This window comes from Manduca sexta, chromosome 27, assembly GCF_014839805.1.
Source record: "Manduca sexta isolate Smith_Timp_Sample1 chromosome 27, JHU_Msex_v1.0, whole genome shotgun sequence".
Lineage (NCBI taxonomy): Eukaryota > Metazoa > Arthropoda > Insecta > Lepidoptera > Sphingidae > Manduca > Manduca sexta.
Window position 1 is genome coordinate 4,956,350 of NC_051141.1, and position 21,360 is coordinate 4,977,709.

Sequence of the window (21,360 nt, forward strand, 5' to 3'; positions counted from 1 at the left end):
AAACGATCTGACTCGTAAAGCGTTTTAAACTGTAAGCCAATTTAATAAGATACAAATTGTGCGTTAAGGACTGTATCATTAACTAAACACACAGTGTTGGGAGGATAACGATTCCAAATCGCCGGTATGGCAGCTATTCAGCCATCAACCATCGCTTTTGTATCGATATTTAAAATTAAATCGTTTCTATTTAAGTAAACAAGTAATCTCGGCATAACAGCCGTCTCATGGCATTTACCTGCAGTGATTTATGAATTTAAGTTGACACGTCTTGCACTTAAATATAATATTATTAACATCTGAATCCATTAACCAAATTATTATTAAATATAATACCTATATTACATTGTATTTATTACCCATACTCTGTTAGTATGGTATTCTACATGAAGATTTGAATACTGATTCGGGATATACATCCAGACTTATACCTTAACGGTTCTCGTTCATAAAGTCTATCTAAATTACTTCATGTATCGAATCAAGATCAATAAAAGACAGCCTAGAATAATGACCAGAAGAAGCGTAAGAGAGAAGATGGAAACTATCAACTAATTTGTTTTTTCGTTCCTGGCGTTTCCACTTATATGTTAGAGGTTTTCAGAATAAATCCAAATTTGCTCAGCAGTTTCTGCGTGTCCTTCTCAAGTTCTCACAAATATTTGTTAAATATCAGTTGGAATTAGTAAATAGAAAATATCCATAGAGTATTTAGTGCGATTTTAGTCAGATAATGTGCGAACATGTGCTATCGTGTGAATGGAGGAAGAGGCCCCGGTGACCTCATTGACCTAAACTGAGTTACAAGTTATCAAAAATGTCATCATCTGATGGGAAGTGTAATCACGAACTGATTGAGCAATGTAATATTATTGCAGATTTGAAATCTCTAACGTATAGTAAACGAGAATGTTGTTTAGATAATGATGGTAGCTGTAAATGCGGATGTGATACATTATAAAGTAATACCTCTACAAAACATTATTTGTACCATAATAATGATCGAAATGTAGTAAAAATTATTTTATGTAACAATAGGAAATTATGGATTAAGTGTGTTTATAACGTTTAAATTTGCTACCGAATACAGTTTGACAATTATAATTGAAAGCAATGCGAAGGGTCAAAATTTTCCATATATATTATAATTCTCTTTGGTCAAAATAATCACTTTGTGAATATTTCGTAATAATTTTGCATCTGCCTAACTCTTCAGTATATAATTTGTAATCTTAAAAACGTTCATTACCTCATATTTCTCTTCGTTACTTACCATGTATCAATGTTAATGGAATAATTACTCAAGAATCAATTACCAACACATGTTATTTCGTAATTGTGTAGTATGCATTGCTGTTGCGTTTGCTAGTTTATTTATATCTTCTATTATGATTGATATATCACGAACAATTGTTTTTATAACAAAACGAAACGTAATCCATGCACCAATTTTATTTTATTATGTGTTTAAATTATACAATAGTTTATAAAATCACGTCACGCTTTGAGCCTGGGTAACGAATTCATCCACACTTGTCCGAAAGTATTTCCGTCCCGTGACGGAAGGGGTGAGCCCGTGGGATACATATTTCAGAATAAATAAGATTCCTTTTCGACTTGAACTGTTACTACATTAATAGTTTCATTAAAGTATTACGTTATTGTTACCTGTGTACAAACACACGCTTGTACCATATAGTATGTATTAAATAGGTCTATATAATTCATTTGTATATCTGTCTCTGTCTAGCCAGTAGTGTGTATAATTAGGCCTATTATTATTTATGTGTGCCAATTATATGAGGCCAGTGCTCGCTAACATACGTGTTTGAATGCCGAATCTACACGTTGATATAAATCTAATGTAGAATACTGATATTTAAGGATATAACTTTCGCCTCATCAGTATAGTAATAGTGTAATTAGGCTGTGAAACCGGTGACGCTCTGGATTCGATGCCAAGGTCATCTAGTCGAATGTGTGTTTTTCGTCTGTAGCACATAAATTGCACATAACCACATGAGCTTCGCAACGGATCTTGGAAATCATCTGGGTGATCAGTGAATGCACCAATTGAAGTTCAGATTAATCCTGCGGAGTCGCAAGCATGATGTTATATTCACGTATGATTCTATTATCTCTATTATAAGTATATCCGAAAATTCTTTTCCCGGTGAAATCCTGATCACGTGGATGTTTAAAAAAAATATAAGCTGTTCATTCATAACTCGTTATACACACATTCACAAGATAATGAGAAATGTAGCGGAAGCGAAAGAAATTGCAATATGACAGCTTGCTTTATTCTTTTTGCTTGACATCGGCTGCAAAGTGATACCATATGTTCTTCAAACATTTTAAGTTACTATGACATCAATTGATACGTCGCACTTTTGCTAACTCAAGAACATCAGACTGTAAATGAAATGAAATAATTTATTCAAATCAATAAAACGGTAAATATTGTTGAGATTAATTTGAGTTAATTTGAGTTGGCGCACCTTCTGAGAAGTTCCTTCCGAGAAGAACGAGCAAAATACTCTATTAACTCGAGTATTGATATTTATAAAATTAATTCAAAAATAGGGATGACGTATACTACATTTTTTATTTTCTTCTAAATATTATTGTATCGTACTTGTACCTTTAAGTAGGCTTTTAGTTATCCGTAACAATTTGAGCCGTCTGAATCAATATAGATTACCGAATTAAGTCGGGTACGATAAAGTCTGGGTAAACTCGAAACGCCTATATTTTACGAGATAATAATGGATATCTCTCAGCTTTAAAGTTATTCTTTTAATTTTTTATTATAGTTATGTGGAAGGGCACGATAGGTAGTCCTTTTAAAAGCACATAAACATGCGAAAATGTAGTATATATGCATAACAGGAAAATAATAAAAAATATGGATAAGCGTCGCCATCCAGCGTGGTCGTAGTCAGTTAAACTTTGTTAAATATTACATTATCTTAATACAGAGTTTCTATTACAAAGCCATGTTGGTAACGAGCCAATAGGACTGTTTTCGTTACGTAAATAATAATAACAGTTCGACTGCAACATTCTGGCCACCTTCTCGGTTCTCTTTGTTTTTACAGTGATAACGATCGTAAGAAATAAATAGGCGGTTAATTCAGTGGGAATAATGCAATGTCGACGTGGATGTGATTTTGAAAATGTTCTTGCATCATTGGGCAACGTCTATTGGAGACAATCATGTTTCTTTTATATTCCTCGCTCTATGGCAATGACCCAATGGGTTTTTGCTTGTTTAATTATACACGATTAGAATACATGAATGTTTCACCCTTCGTTGTTCTTCTCCTTAATTTTATTAGCAAGAGAACAGGTATGCGTACAGTATTATTAAATTAACGTGAACTAGACAGATTTAATATATTACATATCGTAAATCACTTCATAATTCGGGTTCAACAACCGGTAGATGAAAACCTTCGAATGCAGTGGTATACTAAAACAATAACTACACCGCTGAGGACACGAACTACGGTCGTAAGTAGCATAGCCTCGGTTACACGAGCCTCAGCGCGACCGCAGACCACCGACGCGTTCTCTAACATTTTATTCCTTTTGTATCGCATTTTGTATATTTCCACGTGACGGCGCAATGGGAGCTATTATCAACAGACTGCGAGATAACTCGCATGTCACCATGATTGACGTGTTGTTTCAAGATTACAGCCATGATAAAATGTTAAGAAAACTCCGATCTGTCATGATAACACTTCTTCTCAGATACAATAGATACTTAGTTTCGGACGGCGGACGACTTTGTTCGTCCCGAGTAAATTTTCGTCGCGAAAATGTTCGATTAATTTTGTGCCAGTGTGTAATCAATTATGGCTAATCTCTTGAAAAGGTAAACATAATTTTGTTATTTTTATCGCGTAATTAATTCGGTAAGTTTATCAAGTGCCTTTTTTTGTGGTCATGAATTTGACAAAGGAAGTAGCGCGCCGAGGACAATTTTAATAAATTTCAGATCGGTTTTTTTTGCTCAAGGCAAATGAATTATGTTTTATTTGTAATAAACATAATGGACGCGTTTTATATCATTTATTTCTATTTTTGAATTGTATCGTATTTAGGTATTATAGGTTACTACTTGTTCGCAAAATTAAGAACGGATACAATGTAAAAAATACTATTACAATATATTATATTGTTTTGTATATTAAACATAAAGCGCATAGATACGTGAAGAAAATACTGTACCCCTTTTATGGCACATGGCACGCACGGAAGAATGTAAGATTTGTCATAATTAAAGTTCATATAGAGCGGTATAGAAAATTAAAATTTGTGTATAGAGCGGTATAGAAAATTAAAATATGTGTTAAAATATATCTTTATCGGTTGAGTTTAAGTTATTGGCCAACCAGTTCTGTAGAAATAGGCATTCGCTGCCCTTAACAATTCTTATTTTATGTTTTAAATATCCACAATATTAAATACTATTATAAATAATTTATAATGAGCTCATTGCTCACAAGTATTGTGTTAAGATGAGCTTTAGGTATATTTGTAATTATGTTATACTTAATAAAAAAAAACACTAATTTAGATGCTGTTTTTACGCCATTTTTTGAATCGCACTCTTGGTAATATTTTGATGGATGTACAAGGTACGTAATAATGAATTATGTATAATCAACGAGTGTGTGAAGTTTCAACTTTGTCTTCGTCGCAACAATGAGAGATGAAAAACCACTTTTTATTTCATTGTACGTACAAGGTAGATGCTGTGGTAAATTTAGGTTAGGTCCATGCTACATAAATAAATATATATAACAATCAGGCAAATTGTCTGGTTATAATTATGATAAAATTCATTAATTGAAGTATTTACAGGTAAAATAAATAGTTTTTTATTTCAACAAATACGGCTAAATTATACATCAAACTTGTTACTAGGTTTTTAATATCAAATCGAGTTTCATGAATATTAACTAGTATAACAGGTGATGATGATACATACATACATACATAACATCACGCATTTTATCCCCGAAGGGGTATGCAGAGGCGCAACTAGGGCACCCACTTTTCGCCAAGTATGTTCCGTCCCATGATGTGATAGGGGGCGAGCCTATCGCCATATCGGGCACAAATTTCAGACTCGGGGCTGATACTGAGCAGAAAAACCCAAATATCACTTTGCCCGACCCGGGATTCGAACCCAGGACCTCAGAGCGCTATTGTACCGGACGTGCAATACAACTACGCCACCGAGGCAGTCATGATGATAACTATATTTAAGAGAGAGCAGGGGGGGTAGTGTCCTATTCGCGACACATTAACTATGTACATATAATATTTAGATTGTAGACAGAAATATCTAATGTATTTGTAAATGTATTACAGAGACATATATTCCACGACGTAACCGCTCTAAACTGTATAAACATCGTTCTCAAAAATAGTCCCACGCAGTGAAAGTTAATTTCGCAAACTGTAAATGCGAAATGCGTATATCAATTAAGTAACAATTCATTCATACTAAAATAATAATTCATCTGGTCATTTATACATTATATAAATTCGATCAATTCGTTATTTATACTTCAATTGCATGTAGTATTTTAAATTATAATTATAATATCCTATTTTATATCACCAAGGCAAAATAATCGCATATGCGACAAAGCCCCCGGAGAATCTTGATATCGCAATTTACAATTTGTTCGTCACGCAGAAGCGCCATCTTTTGGCGATATTATGATACTATTCTTTTTGCCTGTTGTTTTACACTAGTCAATTAATCTTAGGACTATTTCTCCAGATTTCTAATAAAAGAGAAGGTTCTCGATTTGATGTGTATTTTTGTCTTTTTATTTTATTATACGCTACCTCAGCACTCAATAATTTAATAACGCATAACGAATAATAAATTATTCGAAAGAATATGCATAGTTTCCTGTAACTCCTTATTTCATACATATATAATATATATAGCATCACACCGTTTCCACTACTCAGGGATAGGCAGAGGTATAAAGCCTTAGCGGGATACTTGTATTACCTGTGCAACACAACTACGCTATTAAAGTCCTCTATTACTTACTAAAAAAAACAAGAATAAAAACTTTTACTACCTTCAAGAACCACCAAAAACGAAAAATTCTTTAAATTTTCTTATAAGGTTACCAATTTGGAAATCGTTGACCAAATAAAATTGCTAACTAAACTATATAAATACATAAACAAATATACGAAAACAATATTTAATTGTACCTTATTAGTCACCAACTTTAGTATTGGTAACCAATATATTGATAAAGTTAAATTATTTATTATAATATTTCAGCGGTTTATGATGGCGGTAAAAATTTTTGATTGTCACAAACAAGATATTTTTTTATTCTTTTCCTTTGGCCATTCTACAGCTACGCTAATAAACGTTACATTATTATGAGAGGCAACATCTTACTCGGTTATTATCACGCTATTTCCTTGATAAAGAGGGTAGATAGAATAGAATACGTGTGTCTACAGTTACATTTTAAATCTCACGGATATTCCGTTACGGTGCCGGCAGTGAGCGCGAAAGCCGTTGTTTGAGACGATAATATCGACCTGTTTTACTAAACTATATTATAATTACAATAAACTACTTAAAAAAATTCGCGTAAAACGCTTCGTACATGTAGAGTTACATGGAACTTTATTCGTCGGAATTTATTTGTGAGGAAACAGATATGCTACGTATTTCCATTGTCCGCCATAGATACCACTTAGAAATACCAATATAACGTTATGACAGCTATCTTTAGACCTGATAGGCAAAAACAAACAAAAAATACAGACAAATTACAATATGGCACTTAGAGATAAAAACGATCGAATTCGCATATGCAGTTTTTTGTGATAGTTGTAATAACCTTTAAAATAATCGATTTATATGCAGTAGGTAAATGTCAAAACAATATTCTGAATTTCTAGCAATTGTAATATCGACACGAAACGCAAAGAATTTTCAACTTTAGAGGTATATATGTAATGTATATATTACCGAATCATAAAAAAGGCCTTTGGCTATTATTTGGTGATATTATTTGCGATATTTTAAATGAATCAACGTAGAATGTTATTTCATATGCCAGTACAAATCCAAAACAATTAAGTGAATGATATAAACATGTTTATACCTATACGAATGTCTATTGAATATTATAGATATGTAGGCTCTGTTAAAAGATCATACATCTCTACATAAGATTATTATAAATGAAAACGCATCGACTGAATCCATTTAATTGTCTTTTAATAGGCATCAATAAATTGTAGCAAAAAAATATTTAAAATTTAGTAAGTATTACAATAAAAAAATCTTATTATGAATTCAGTAGCCTTGTTAAAAAAAATAGTGGCAACCCTGCGTTCTGCAGGTGACAGTAGGCGTGTGGAGGGCACTCAATGTCACGTCGCGTCGCCTCGTATTGTGTTGCCAGTAATTAGCGATTACATTATATGCGCACGTTACGTACACTAGTCTGCTGTTTAGCAAATATTCACTTTACTTGTAACTAGTTGTTGCCCGCAGTGTCGCCTGTGTTACAAGCCTTTGCTTATACAAAATTCCTAAATGATTGTACGGAATACCGATCCGTAGCGTCATTTTTGCGACGCTATCATCATCTATTTGAAATATCAGAAAAAACATATTTCCCATGGGAGCTTGTTACCGGGATTAAAATATAGCCTATGTGTTAATTCAGGACATGGTCTATCTATGTGCTAAAGGAGAATGCCCATTTTTGTATGAGAGTTGGGCTACGCTTGCGTCTGTACAAAACCTTCACTAAACTATAGGGAATATATCCTAATTTTTATACAAATTGAAAACAATTGGATATTCGATGGGAGTTCGGAGTAATCAGAATTTTTATAGCGCGGTTATTTTGAGGTTAAGTATGGACTGCAATAATGTAAGGTAGAAAGTACTTACGTGCCTAATTAAGTTCAATATTGCAGTACCTACTTGTTATTGCTATAAGCGATTATTGGACGATCTTTTCACCTAGCTTTAATTGCCCTCATAAGAAACTGATAGGTACTAACATATCTGATAAGACGAAACTCCAATAAAACTTCTAAGATAGTATGGCGGAATATTAGTTTTTTCACGGAGCATACATATGTTACCGGACCTTTTGTGTATATGTTTTTCTGACTTACGATTTATTCTATTACATGGATTACCTAATCTTTATTTCCACCTACCATTATCTCACTCCAATATGGCGTCAACACATATTGTAGAATAGATTCAGCTTAGTTTTTTGACCAGCCGTATGCTTGACGCCAACCCTCTTTGGAGGATTCCGATCCCAGGCAACTCATGTTAGAAACACCGAGATAAAATATTGCTTGGCCTGGAAATCGAACCCAGGAACTCACTTCACAGCCTGATTAGGCTAATAGTTAATTATCATAGGGAAAGAAAAATAAAACCAGAAATACGAAATCCGATGCATATTTTTATATAGATGTATATTTTTAATAGAAGTTTATATTCTTGGCATCCCAAAATAAAAAGAATTTGATATAGCTGCAGCACGTTTATATATATACTGCTGAAGTGAGTGAATGACTTCTTGCAGCGCTGGTCGGGTCATGACATGTTGTTGTCTGTGAATCTCTCTATTAGCTTTGTTGTAGAGAAAGTACAGGCAGCACAAACTCATTCCAGCCTTGAAACCTAAAATATAATGTAGAAGTTGAGTAAACATGTTCAGATTATTTTATTGTTAAACTGTTTTTTAACTTTGGCAAGATTTTTCCCACATTGTGGGTATATTAATAATAATCTACATAACTTACAAGCTGGACAGCTCGTCCAAGAAATATTCTTGTTGCTGGGGCACCGCAAAGGTGCAGTTAATACACCGCCGGGATATGCCGTTTCGATTAACTATCCTGGGTCTAGGCTCTAGACGACATTGTGTTGCTAACTAAAAGCCTTCTGTCTCAAAGTTCGAAACACACACTATACACGTTGTTTTTTAACAGAGGATTTTTCGACTCAACATTAAAATGCATAAGAAAAACACTCCGATCTTGAGTAAGATAAAATATATTAAAATATTTTAATGATTTAACATTCAAACAAATCTGAAGTGTCAAAATATCATTAATTTCAGTTGCCAGTGTAATAAATACCCATATATTCATTAATTAAAAATAAAGTCCAGACATGTTTTAGCTGACTTTTGTATTTCTGTCAATGCAAGTACAAGTCGCCATATGTTTGTTTTTGGAACGATTAATATTTTCTCTTTTTTTACCGGGTATTTGGAGTTTGGTCATAATTATTAAGTAAAATATATAATTTTATAACAATATATTTGAGATGAATAATATATTTAATACATATATTATAGATTCAAGTAAAGGCATATTTATTGTACATAATATTTACTTTTTTATTCCATTTAAAAAGGGAATTTGTTATGAATTGGTATCAATTCGCCATATTGGAAGTAAATTATCCGGTGTTTCATTTGTAACAATGAAACAACTTTTTTTTTCATATCTTTTAAACCCCTAATCGCTTACGACTGAAATAAATACAAATGAAGTAATAATTAAATTGATAATTTTTCGTGGATATTTGGTTAAGACGCATGACTGACGCAAAAATAGCCTGGTATTGGGCATTGTCCTTTCTTCGAAATCCGTTCAGATGTTACAGAGTTTATCACTAAAAAATATCCAAACATTTTCACAAACTTTTGCATTTATAATACCAGTAAGAAGTAAAATACCCCAACTATGACATTAAATGCAAACTTAAAGATGAAATTGTATTTATAAACAATTTAAAGATGTAATTGATGTCATATAGAGTTTTCAAAAAAATATAAGGCACAATGATAATTGAACTTGTCCTGGAATTATAGAGTGCACTTCAATTTTTCAAATGAACAATGAATTTCTACGCCGTCATAATATTGTACATTCGTAAAGAATGCGTTAATGTCATATGGGCCAGGACCGGACCTAAAACGTGGGGTTCAAAGTCCTTCAATCGCCTACACCTAATTACCCACTTCATTAATGCGGTATTAAAAAACTTACTTACATTTGATTTCACTTTCAAAATACAAATGCTCACTTCGCGTGAATACTAAAAATAAACAGTTCAGAGATCTGTATTTAGCTCGCGATATTTCGAGCGTTTTCAACACAGCGTGTGACAAGTACGTGGGGAATATTGTGTTTGTAAATATAATATATAAATAAGCGATTACTCTACTTATTGGTTTTTTTTCAGTTGGCGTAAAATACCTTTTTGTCTATTTAATATTTTAAGATGGGTAAATTTTATTCATTTTCTTTTCAAATTTACTATAGGTATGGTATTAAAATTCTCATGAATCATTTCTTAGTCACGCATTTTGAATCATATGCAATGACTATTATATGGCTATAATACTTTACAATTGAATTATTAATTCATAATCATGGGTTCAGTGTCTGAATACCCCGGAAAAATTACCTCAATAATAATTTAAATTTAGTTTCTTCACAAAGTTTATAAGCAGTAAACGTGCGAGAACCTAATCAATTTAAGTAGATTTTGTGCTATACCTCTAGCGCTTACAATATCCAATAAGCAACTTCATCTTCAAGTAATTCTTTTTAACACCTTTTTATGAATGCATAACGCTTTTAATGTGGATGTTATCAAAAAAATATTTCGTTGTTTATTTGATATAATTTACATATTTAAATCATTTTTGGAGGAGTAACTTGTAGTATAGAAGGAGAGAGAGAGGGAGAGAGAGTCTAGTACTTCCGAAGAAACTTGTTTTATATATAATGCTTTTTTAATCAATTATAAAACATTTGCAATAATTTGTTATGAAATGACACGTTCGATAAATGTGATTATTTATCTTTAATACAAAAAAGGTGTCCCAAATCTCACCGAAAGGCCAACAGGATCACAATCTAATCTGATACAAGATTATATTTGTTAACGTAGCTCATTTGAATACTAGTATTTAGTAGCTATCTTAATAGAAATAAAGAGGTATACCTTATTCATTATACCATGTCAAGAGGATGTAGAATTTCATCTAGCTGATTTAGTCATCACAATATAGATATACTCACCGTAACCATTATCTCCAAAATTTCAGTATGCTTGTTACTTTGGCCCCGTAATTTCAAATTAGCTTTATGGTACCCTCGCTTAAATTTCTTCACTTATCTCCGGGGAAAGATAAGTGTTTATAAAACTAAAAGCCTCGATTATTGTTGTAGCCTTTGGTCAATATAAATTACATAATCTGCGAAGTGGTCCAACGAAGCATCAATCGTCAAGGCAATTGAGTGTTATGTCAACATTTTGTGAGACTGAGCACTAAACGCAAGTACAGTAAATTGATTATCACTTTTGAATCTTGTATTAATTTAATATTGACCTTCCAATTTGAAGTAGGAAATGAATTCAATTTATGCTCTTTGATTAGTTTCTTATTAAAATGACGCTAAACGATTTTAGATTTGTTACAGCAACATGCTTACTCTGCTGGTGATAGAGGTCTTTTATGTTTACGGGGTGTGTATACAATGTGTTCGAAACCCCTTTCTTAATGTTCACAACAACGTCATAAATGGACTCCTGTCCCGTGTCAATTGTTTATATACGATTTAGAATAAATATTTTACAATATTTGTTATTTGCATCGTCATTTAATTGTATCATAAAATAAAAAGCCACAAGCACCTTCTTTATTATGCTCAACGTTTTAATGGACGCAATTTGAAAGGATATCAGCTACCGGACTTAAAGTAAATATACAATGACATCATGGCATTCCTTTTAAAATAAAACTCGTAAAACATTGACGTGTTGGCCATTGAAACATAAAACAATCCAGTTGATTTACTTTCTTTTTTCTTTATTTTGGAGACCATCTTTTTAATGCAGTGCTTCTTAAAATGTATATATCTTCTAGTCTTTTAAGCTGTTATTCACTAATTGTAAAAAAAAGAATTTCATAATCAAACATTACGTAACAGAACAGGGATAGTCGACTCGTTCGCCTAGTTACGGACTACGTAAGACAATTGGTTTCAATAGAAAAGGGCACTTGAATAAATTTCATTGACCCAGGAACTGATAACTCATGGCGCATAGCCCCTTGTTCACTGCCGGATTGTTTTAGAGTCAAACTAAAGATAATTTCCCTTACAATTCGTGTACATACAAGCAAATTTATTATGCTGATATTTTGATGAATGGAATTCTCTAAGCTGAATGTCAAATTTAGATAGAAATAAAACAATATTTCACAAATTACATAAACAAAGTAGGTACCTAAGTATATCTTGACAGGTAAGGTTGATAAGTATGACTATTATCTGCGTTTATTTGACACAATATCGATTTAATACTTTAAGATAAATAGAGAGCTGGAACAGTAAAAGAAATGTTTTACTTTGTCTTTCAATATTTGGACTAGTTTTTAATAGTTCGTTTTTAATAAACTAGTTTGAATTGATATATTCACATACGAATATGATAACTTAATCATCCTTTCTTTTTGCTGTTTCAAGAAATCGCCGTTATGGGTGTCAATTTTATATCATTTTTATTTGTGTTTCATTAACTGACTTATTAATTGTGAATGACGTACAATACACATTATACAATTGTTAGGCAAAATAATATTACTAATTAGGTTTACAAAGCCTACAACTTTTGCACCATCGAGCAAGAATTTTGTACCGTATTACAAATTGTAATGAAAACTGAGAGAATCTCTCGTTCCATTTCCTGGAGCAGTGGGGCATATTTACAACGCATAGTCGATACCAAATGGACCGTGGACTGTATTAACTGCATTTGCATGTCTGTTTACGTAGTTACCGTAAATCGGGCCCTAATTATCTCTATATATCCGGTAACACACAGTTCTTCGATCTGTTTGTGAGTCAAGTCTGATATTAAGACGTATGTTCAAATAGTTGACTAGCTATGAAGGTGACAAGATAAGTTAGATCTCTGCTTTACATCGAACTTGGCTCTTCATTCTTAGGATATTAATTGGATGTTAAGTCTCGTAAAACTTGATTGAGGTTAGAAAAAAGAGGAATTATTTTAAAAACCAGCCAAATTTCAGATGCCCTCCTGAGACATTAAATTATACTTAATTTATTATGAATATTTTATTTTCCATGTATATACGTGTTCTTATAAATATACTGCACGTCATACACTGCGATTTAAATAAGGAAAATATATAACGTCGGAAACATAACGATAGATTACAACATCAGTATGTTAGCTGCTAATTTACCATTAGCCTATTACCGCATATAGGATCTTAGTAAACAGCGCGAACGCCCTATAATCGGATGATATTAGGATGGCAATCGATTCGTCTGTTGACTACCCAATGACTGACCTCGGTCGATTTACGTAATTCGAAACATTGCCAAATATTATTACAGTAACGGACCCGCTATTAAAAATATTCGCCAGCGTAAATTGTCTCATTTAATTCGATTATTCGCAGTTAATTTTGTAATTTTTTTGGCAATCTGCGCTATAAATGCACTAGAAATGTAATATATTTGCCAACCAAGTTGTTCTGATGATTATTCTGCGTGTCAGTCATCACGTCTCACTTCGACAGGGTCAAAGAGCAGGTTTATTACAGCTAGTCTACTTTATACCTTAATTTGTAGCTTATAGTGGACATTTATATTTGAATGTAAACATAAAACATAAACACAAATGTATTTGCTTATTGTTTTGCGTATCAATATTATGATAATAGATTACTAATAAGCTGTTTAATCGATCGTAATTTAAACATCGTGTAATACGCTTACTCATTTACAAAAGTATTATACTCTAAGACTCAATGTTTTTAGCTCATTTGTGGCTGTGTTAATGAATTTATCTATATTCTTAGCCAAAGTAATATTTATGTTGCATCATCTATGTCCTTTGGCACGGTTAGGTTCCATCTAAAGCCAACAGGCTCTTGTAATATAATCCGAGGTCTTTCTACACTTTATACATGTTCTTACGTTCGTAGGTACTATGTTTTATAGATAAGGTACACATATCACAAGCTCAACCAACCATATATTTGTATTTATGTACCAATATAATGTTTTGTTGTCGACTAGGCATGAAAAAAAAGATAAGTTTATATTTCCTTACAAATTGTGCCTTAGAATTTATTAACTCAGAATTTACAGTCATACAAAAACAGAATTGATCTTTGGTGATGACATTTTCATAAGTTGCCAAATGCATTAGTTGTAACAATTCTCAACAATCAAAGTTTTGTCTGTTCTAACCACTTAGTACTTATAAAGCTCCTAGAGGATGTCACTAAGTGCCAATCCACGCCAAGGACTCACCATATAAACTATCTAGGAATAATCAAATGCGACAGCCCTAAACATGGTGCAGTGAAATATCATGACAGCGCTCACATGTTTTCCTTAGTCATACTAATTATATCACGAGAAAGTAAAGATTTGTTGTACATGCCAATGACGCGACACTTTTCCAAGTTAGTTAGATAGTTGGTTGTTTGCACAGCCCTTGTTGGTACAAAGATGCCGACAGTGTTACGCACTGACTGTGCCAATATTTGCGAGAGGTAGAATTAGACATATCAAGCGGGATTCGGAAAATGTTTTGTTATTGAATGCCGATAATCTCGAAATAAGTTAACGATCGTAAAACCCTAACCATTCCGTATAATCATAATTGGTAATACTCCATGGATATAGCTGTCAATTTGATAAAAAAATATAGTTAATCTCGGTAATTATACTTTTTCCTTCCCTCGTATATTCGTCGGTCTTTCGCGCGTAATATAATTTCATCGAGTTCTGTTCACATCTGACCGAAGTTCCGTTGCGGATTTACATACCAAATTAAGCAACGGAAGAAGGGCGAAGTAATTACACCATAATACAGCTAAGCTCTTATATATAGATAGGTAGAGTGGTTAGTATGGTTTTATATTACAGTTTTATGCGTCTTAAATTTGTTTTGTGAAACTTCTTTAGAATCTTTGCAATTTGAAACTCGATGAAACGAAAATGCGACAAGATATTTGTAAAAGGAACAGCGTTCAATCAGCCTGCATGCTACATTTTGCATTTTTATTGCATTTACTGACGAGCTTGCCGTTCGCCTGATGGTTAGCGATACGACCGCTCATAGGTAAACAGTAAAAATACCACCGGACACCTTGAATTACAAAGTAATAATAATAATATCAGTTCTATATTATACTGCCCCACTGTTGGGCACGGGCCTCACTTGCTACTGAGACGGATAAACATATTATTGTTTGGTATTGCACTGCGCTCGCCATATTGAGATATTAGATATTAAGTTTTATTATGTCCAGTAGTTGCATTGACTACGTTTTTCACACCGGGACATAAGAGTGATTACAGACTCCTGATTGGCGGCAGAAATAGACATAGCGGTAGTACCATCCGGATGGACTCTCACATATGAGAGACCTACCACCAGTCGATCCTTTTATCCTAATTTTATTCTTTTGTATGTGTTTAATGCATGTGTTTGCGTCTGCGTATTACAAAGCTCTAGTATAAAGCAAGCGAGTTGTATTATTAGTATATTTTTATTTATGTGAAAATTATAATCTTACAAATAAATTAATTTTGCAACCATGTTTTAGTATTATGCAAAAATAATAAACCTTACATTTATCCTAATGGGTACTTCTGATACTCTATTCCCCCACCTGAATCTCTAGTAAGCTATTTTTCAGAAACTTCACTTTTGCTATATGGGAATTGCACACTCACACACTTTTAAATACCGACATTTTTAATTTCGCTTACAGTATAAACACCATTGTGTAATTACTAAAAAGATATATTATTTATAAAAATAATTTGAACACACCCATAAACACTTTTGATACATTATTTTTTATTCTCAACCATCATGGACTATATAATACATAACCGAAATTTAAATACGAGTCAGTGGCCTTAATGTGTTAAAAATTTTGCCTACATGACAAGTATATTACTCACAATATACAGTATATTATAGTTATGTTCCCGTTACACTTAGCAATACAAACTACATTGTACAATGTACACTTAGTAACGATGACAGGTTTTTTTGTGTAATAAAATTTAACACATGTTCATAAACTGGCACATCGTTATTTTTTATTAAAATAACTGGTTTTTCCATATCACATATAATATAAAATAGTATAACAACGGGATTTTTATATGACATACAACTTACAGCAATACAAGTATAATAAAAGTATTACTAAAATGATTTATACAACTATACCTAAAATCCATAAAATAGAATATGGTTCATAGAAAAAAAATTCATTACTTTTGTAAAAAGCGGCTTAATAATCTGATAATCCGTGAATATTTTTGTAAAAACGTTAGCGGGTAAGATCGAGTATTATAATTTATTTATTAATTTCCAATACAGACTGAGGAGGCGTACAGTATTTGCTAGTGGCACCCAAACTTAACTACGTTTGTATCTTGAGCTGCCATAATAATATCCGCCATACACTATGTAAGGTCTGAAATTAACTTATTTACAATTTTAATTTTAGATTTTTTGTGTGATGATTACGCTGTGTAGGACTTTTTTCGAATACAGGGCCCTTATTCTGTATGATAGTGTAAACGCGTAACGCGGCCGTGTCATGTTATCTTCGAGAAATGTGCGTGGGATGGTATTCTGTAAGCCAAATTTCTATAGTCCTAAACATGATGGGTTGTGTTACGTGCTTGTTACACACTGTCAAAATAACGTGCGGGATAGAGAATAAGGCCCCAGTACGTCAAAATGAACCCTTATAGAATCAGTTTGTAGTCCGTCTGTCTCTTGACTATCAGTACATTTTTTATAAGGAACGCGTAATGGTATCAAGTTAAAAATTTATATCAAATGCTTGGGTATACAGCCTCTTCAAGCTGTGAAAAAATCAAACCTGTAAGTCAATGCAGTCGAGATATATAGCCATTTATTTTGTATATTTTGTGATTTCACATTAGCGTCAAAGCCTATAGCCAAATGGGGGTCTACAATTCGTAAGCGGGGATCCACGAAAATGTACCTGGTTGGATAGTAAAGTACTAAAATGTTGGCTTGACTTCACCTATCAATGTAGGCAGATAATATTGATAGGGGTCGTAAGAGGCACGATGGCCGCAACAACCCTCCGCGACGGCCGGGCGGTAGTTGTGATGCACTTTCTCAGCAAAACGTAACAATACGGTCCAGCGGAACCATCAAAATCGTGAAATGGGTCTATGATAAAAAAAAGTTGGGGACCGCTGGTATATATCAATCAAAATAGCTCGGTGAGCTTGTCAGACAAACTCTATTCTTATTGCTCCATTCTTGCTATTTAAACCACGGTAACAGCTAAGATCATTTATAGGACCCAGCTAATAATCACCGCAGAGGTATCATGATCTCACGAATACATGATGAGAAGCGAGAACGCAATACGTCATTATGTTTTGTAAACATATTGTTTGATTCTTGTCATTGTCATGAATGTAACGTAGTCGGGAAACTTGTGATTGTCAATTTTCGCACAACACAGACTATGACGCCGGCAAATTAAACGACTAGGCTGATATGTAAAGATCTATCTTTGTTCATAACATAACTTATTTGAAAATAATAATGATGTATTCCAAGCAGTAAGGCTTTAAACAGCCAAATATTCCCAAAGCAATGGTCTTTCAAAATTATTTTTTGTCACTACATTCAGCGTCATTAGATGCTTTATAATTCTATCAAAACAATTAACGATGATAATTCATTGCAGATAATAAGCACCATAGATGTAACGTCAACTAGGAAGCAACAAAATAAAGTTCGGAGGAAGACATGATCCAATATCAGTACAGACCTTTCTATAAATGCCAAACGTGTCCACACTGTGACAACACAGATATCAACGTATAAACTAGCCACCTTTCTAAACCGTCCAGCGCTCCAGTTCCACCTCATCTGACTAAACACTCGCAACTCGCAACCGGCCTACATTATTAAAACAATATTGCGTTGTATTTATTGAATAACCCCAATGCAATTTGTTAAGAAGTTATTTTTGCGACCATTGTTTATTACGTCGAGTTATTGCCCTGTTGCCTTTGTTCGACATGGTTCAGCTTTCTATAATATTAGAGTGCTTAGGAGCGGTCCGTGAGAATTTGTATAGATAGTTATAGTTTGAAATTGCACTTTGACATTACGTTATATTCTTCAAAAATCACACATTAACAGACACGTAGTTGCCAAGTTTTCTCAAAAAATCTGTTTATTTATTAACAATTATTATGCAGTTGCGAAAACTCACAGAAATTGCAAAACGCACGCGCGTGCTCATGTACAAATTTCTAGCGTTGATTGTATTTGTTGACACATACATACATAACTGACGTCTAGTCATTGGCTACACGTAAGTAGATGCTTTAAGGTCGACACTTTAAGTAGTTTTATTGTGTATCACCTCAAAGAATACTTCGTTTTAAATTAGTGGTAGACTAGCGTCTAATATTCTAGTTTGGTGCCTTTCAAAGAAAATATTTTATTATAAGAGATGACAGAGTTCTAATCAATAAGCTTCTTGAGTTGCCTTTGGACATTGGCCATTTTACAAGTAAAGTCGTACAAGTGCTCCCCTGACTTTAGAATAGGATTCAAAAACCTCCACGAAGAATACTATTGATTTCATCTTTGGTGAGCTCAAGTCGACAGGTTATGTCGTGCCGGAGTAACTGACTCAAGTTCAAACTTCGAAACCGATCTAATACTCTAAACTGCCCTAAAAACCCATTTGCGAGCGCAAATAAGTACTTTTATTTATTCAAGTTCACAGCGTTGTTCGTGCCTCAGGTTCCATTGGCCTCGATAGCGGCATTAGCGTCTCCACGACATCGGCCATCCGTCAACCGACGGTACTTAGGCTCGGCTTATACTTACTACACATTCAGCAAAGAACTTTAGAATTATCTAAATGCTTCAATTCGTGTAGACCTCAGGATATCACATTAGTTTATTTGCATTCTTGTGGTATATCTATGTATATTGCTATTATCTCGATTGTACACTTTTAAATTTTGTTATTGTCAGAGAGGATAGACTTATTGTAATTCCAAAGGTAAAGTGCCGGTGATGTGTAAAAAAAATCGTATATATCGGCTATAAAATACAATTGTTTTTTTTTTCATATAAGACGGTGTGCAGATAAATAATATCATGTTATAGTCACAACAGTATATTTATTCCTTATTTTGCACGAGATAATTATTGAATTTTCATCTAAAACCGATACTAGTTTAGGGGCCGTTCAAGTATTACGTAACGTAATTTGGGGGGAGTGGGGTCTTGTAACACGTTACGATACGTTACAGGGGCGGGAGGGGGCTCTCGTACAAAGCGTTATGTAACATTGTTTTTTTTTATTTTAAAACAAAGGTATTTTAACCACTTTCCGGTATTTCACGTAAAATAATTGTGAATATTACAAAAAAAAATTACACTTTACAGTTACATAACTTTTGGAGGGGGGGGCGGGGGCGTACAGAAAAACGTTAGGGCGCATGACATAGGTCAAAAATCTTCAATGATTGCGTTACGTAATACTTGATCGGTCCTTTAGGTTATTTAAATACCACAATGAAAAAAACTGTTTTGTACTTTCTCGCAGATTATTGGAACAGATTGTTGTTGAAATTAGTGTCACTGCCCTTTGGTTCAAATGCAATCTATAGGTTGTTAACTTACTAATGAAATACTTGCGACATAGTCGTTCTCATTAGGTTACGATGCTCGGACGGCTACATTTGATATATGAGTTGTAAAATCGAAATATATCCCCCTATTGCTACCTTTTAGCTATTTGATATGTCATAAATTATGAAATTAAATCTGTGCTTTCGTTGATTATTATTGTAAAAGGTTATACTTTTACTTGTCCTTTATGTAACCCTGGTACACTTCCTACATTCATATTAAATTGTAACCGTGTTATATTCCAATTAAAATCAGATTTATTTTAATAAAGTGTATTATATAAAATATCAAAAGATATTATAAAATATTTTTACTGTTAACTATTTTACAAAGACATATTGTTACGTCTTAAAATGTATTATTAAAGCCCGTAAGTCGTGTGTATAACAGTGGCTTAAAAATCTAACCACATAGTAATCAGACATCCAAAGCAATCACCATTGACACAATAATGTCGTTTACCTCTAGGCCACTTTCCACAATTGAAGAAATTCCCCATACAGAGAAATTACCCTGTAAATACCGGAGTAATATTGAAAAATGTGACATTTACAAAAGGAAAGTACAGATTATAGTGATACAAGTATCAGCAGATTAAAATAATATTTTATTGTAGTATTACTTTAATGTTACAACACATGGTTGTTTATGTGCATTTATTGTTTATTGCTTACATTTAATCTATAAATGTCATATAAATTTTTTGGTTGTCAATTTTATTGGTGGGTAGGAGCTTGGCGGTGTTCCGACTCTACCGAAATATAATAAAATGCTTCGTAACTTCATAATCATACAAGACTTAAAACATTATTCATGATGACAACTAAATTTTGAGATAAAAATGAAAACTTATAACTAAACTTTAGAAAAACTGTATCTACCACAAAACATATTTCAGCGTATAGACACGAAACTGATTATGAAATGTACATTACTTATCACTAAAGTCGGTGCTACTTTCTCCTAGTTGTTAGTTAGCATCTGCTGGGTCAGTTCAGAGCGTTGCTAATGTAATTTGACCTTTCCATTGATGTCAAACGACTTTATTACCAGAAGCCGCCCCGATAATCAAGTTAATGATTATGAAGTTCAGGTCTGAGTCAACAGGAATTTAATTTGCTTTCGGGTTTAATAAAATTAACGGTTCCTTTTTTGTTTTACGGTGTTAATTCGTCGGGTTATACAATTATAACTTATTGTTGTTGGGTCACTTTTTATTAAGTATGAATTTGGGTAAAAACCTGTTTCACAACTTAATAAATGCTACTCGTCACATAAATGTATATCGACCAAATACAAAAGTCACACTCTAATCTTTGCTCCCAAATAAATGGTAATAAAATGAGTACTAGTTATCAACTATCTACATTAGTCGCTTAATACTAGAATTGTCGAATACAATTTACTTGACACTTGTGAAATCCGCTTTAAATTGGGTTTCTATAATCTATGTATATAAAAATGAATCCCTATTTCCCTTGGTCACGCCATCACGCGTGAACGACTAGACCGATTTT

The 21,360-nt window shown here is 33.1% G+C and overlaps 1 protein-coding gene across 2 annotated transcripts in view; it reads left to right on the forward strand.

Moving 5' to 3' along the window:
* The window catches only part of LOC115446031 (nostrin), a 99,193-nt gene that overhangs the window by 690 nt on the left and 77,143 nt on the right, over nt 1–21,360 (forward strand). Inside the window, exon 1 of one of the 2 annotated variants that reach the window (XM_030172572.2) lies at nt 3,736–3,883. The exons of the other annotated variant lie outside the window; for it this stretch is intronic. Coding sequence (XP_030028432.1) covers nt 3,864–3,883 — 20 coding nt within the window. The 5' untranslated portion in view covers nt 3,736–3,863. Of the gene's footprint in view, nt 1–3,735; nt 3,884–21,360 lie in introns of those variants that run through there. 2 annotated transcript variants of the gene reach the window in all.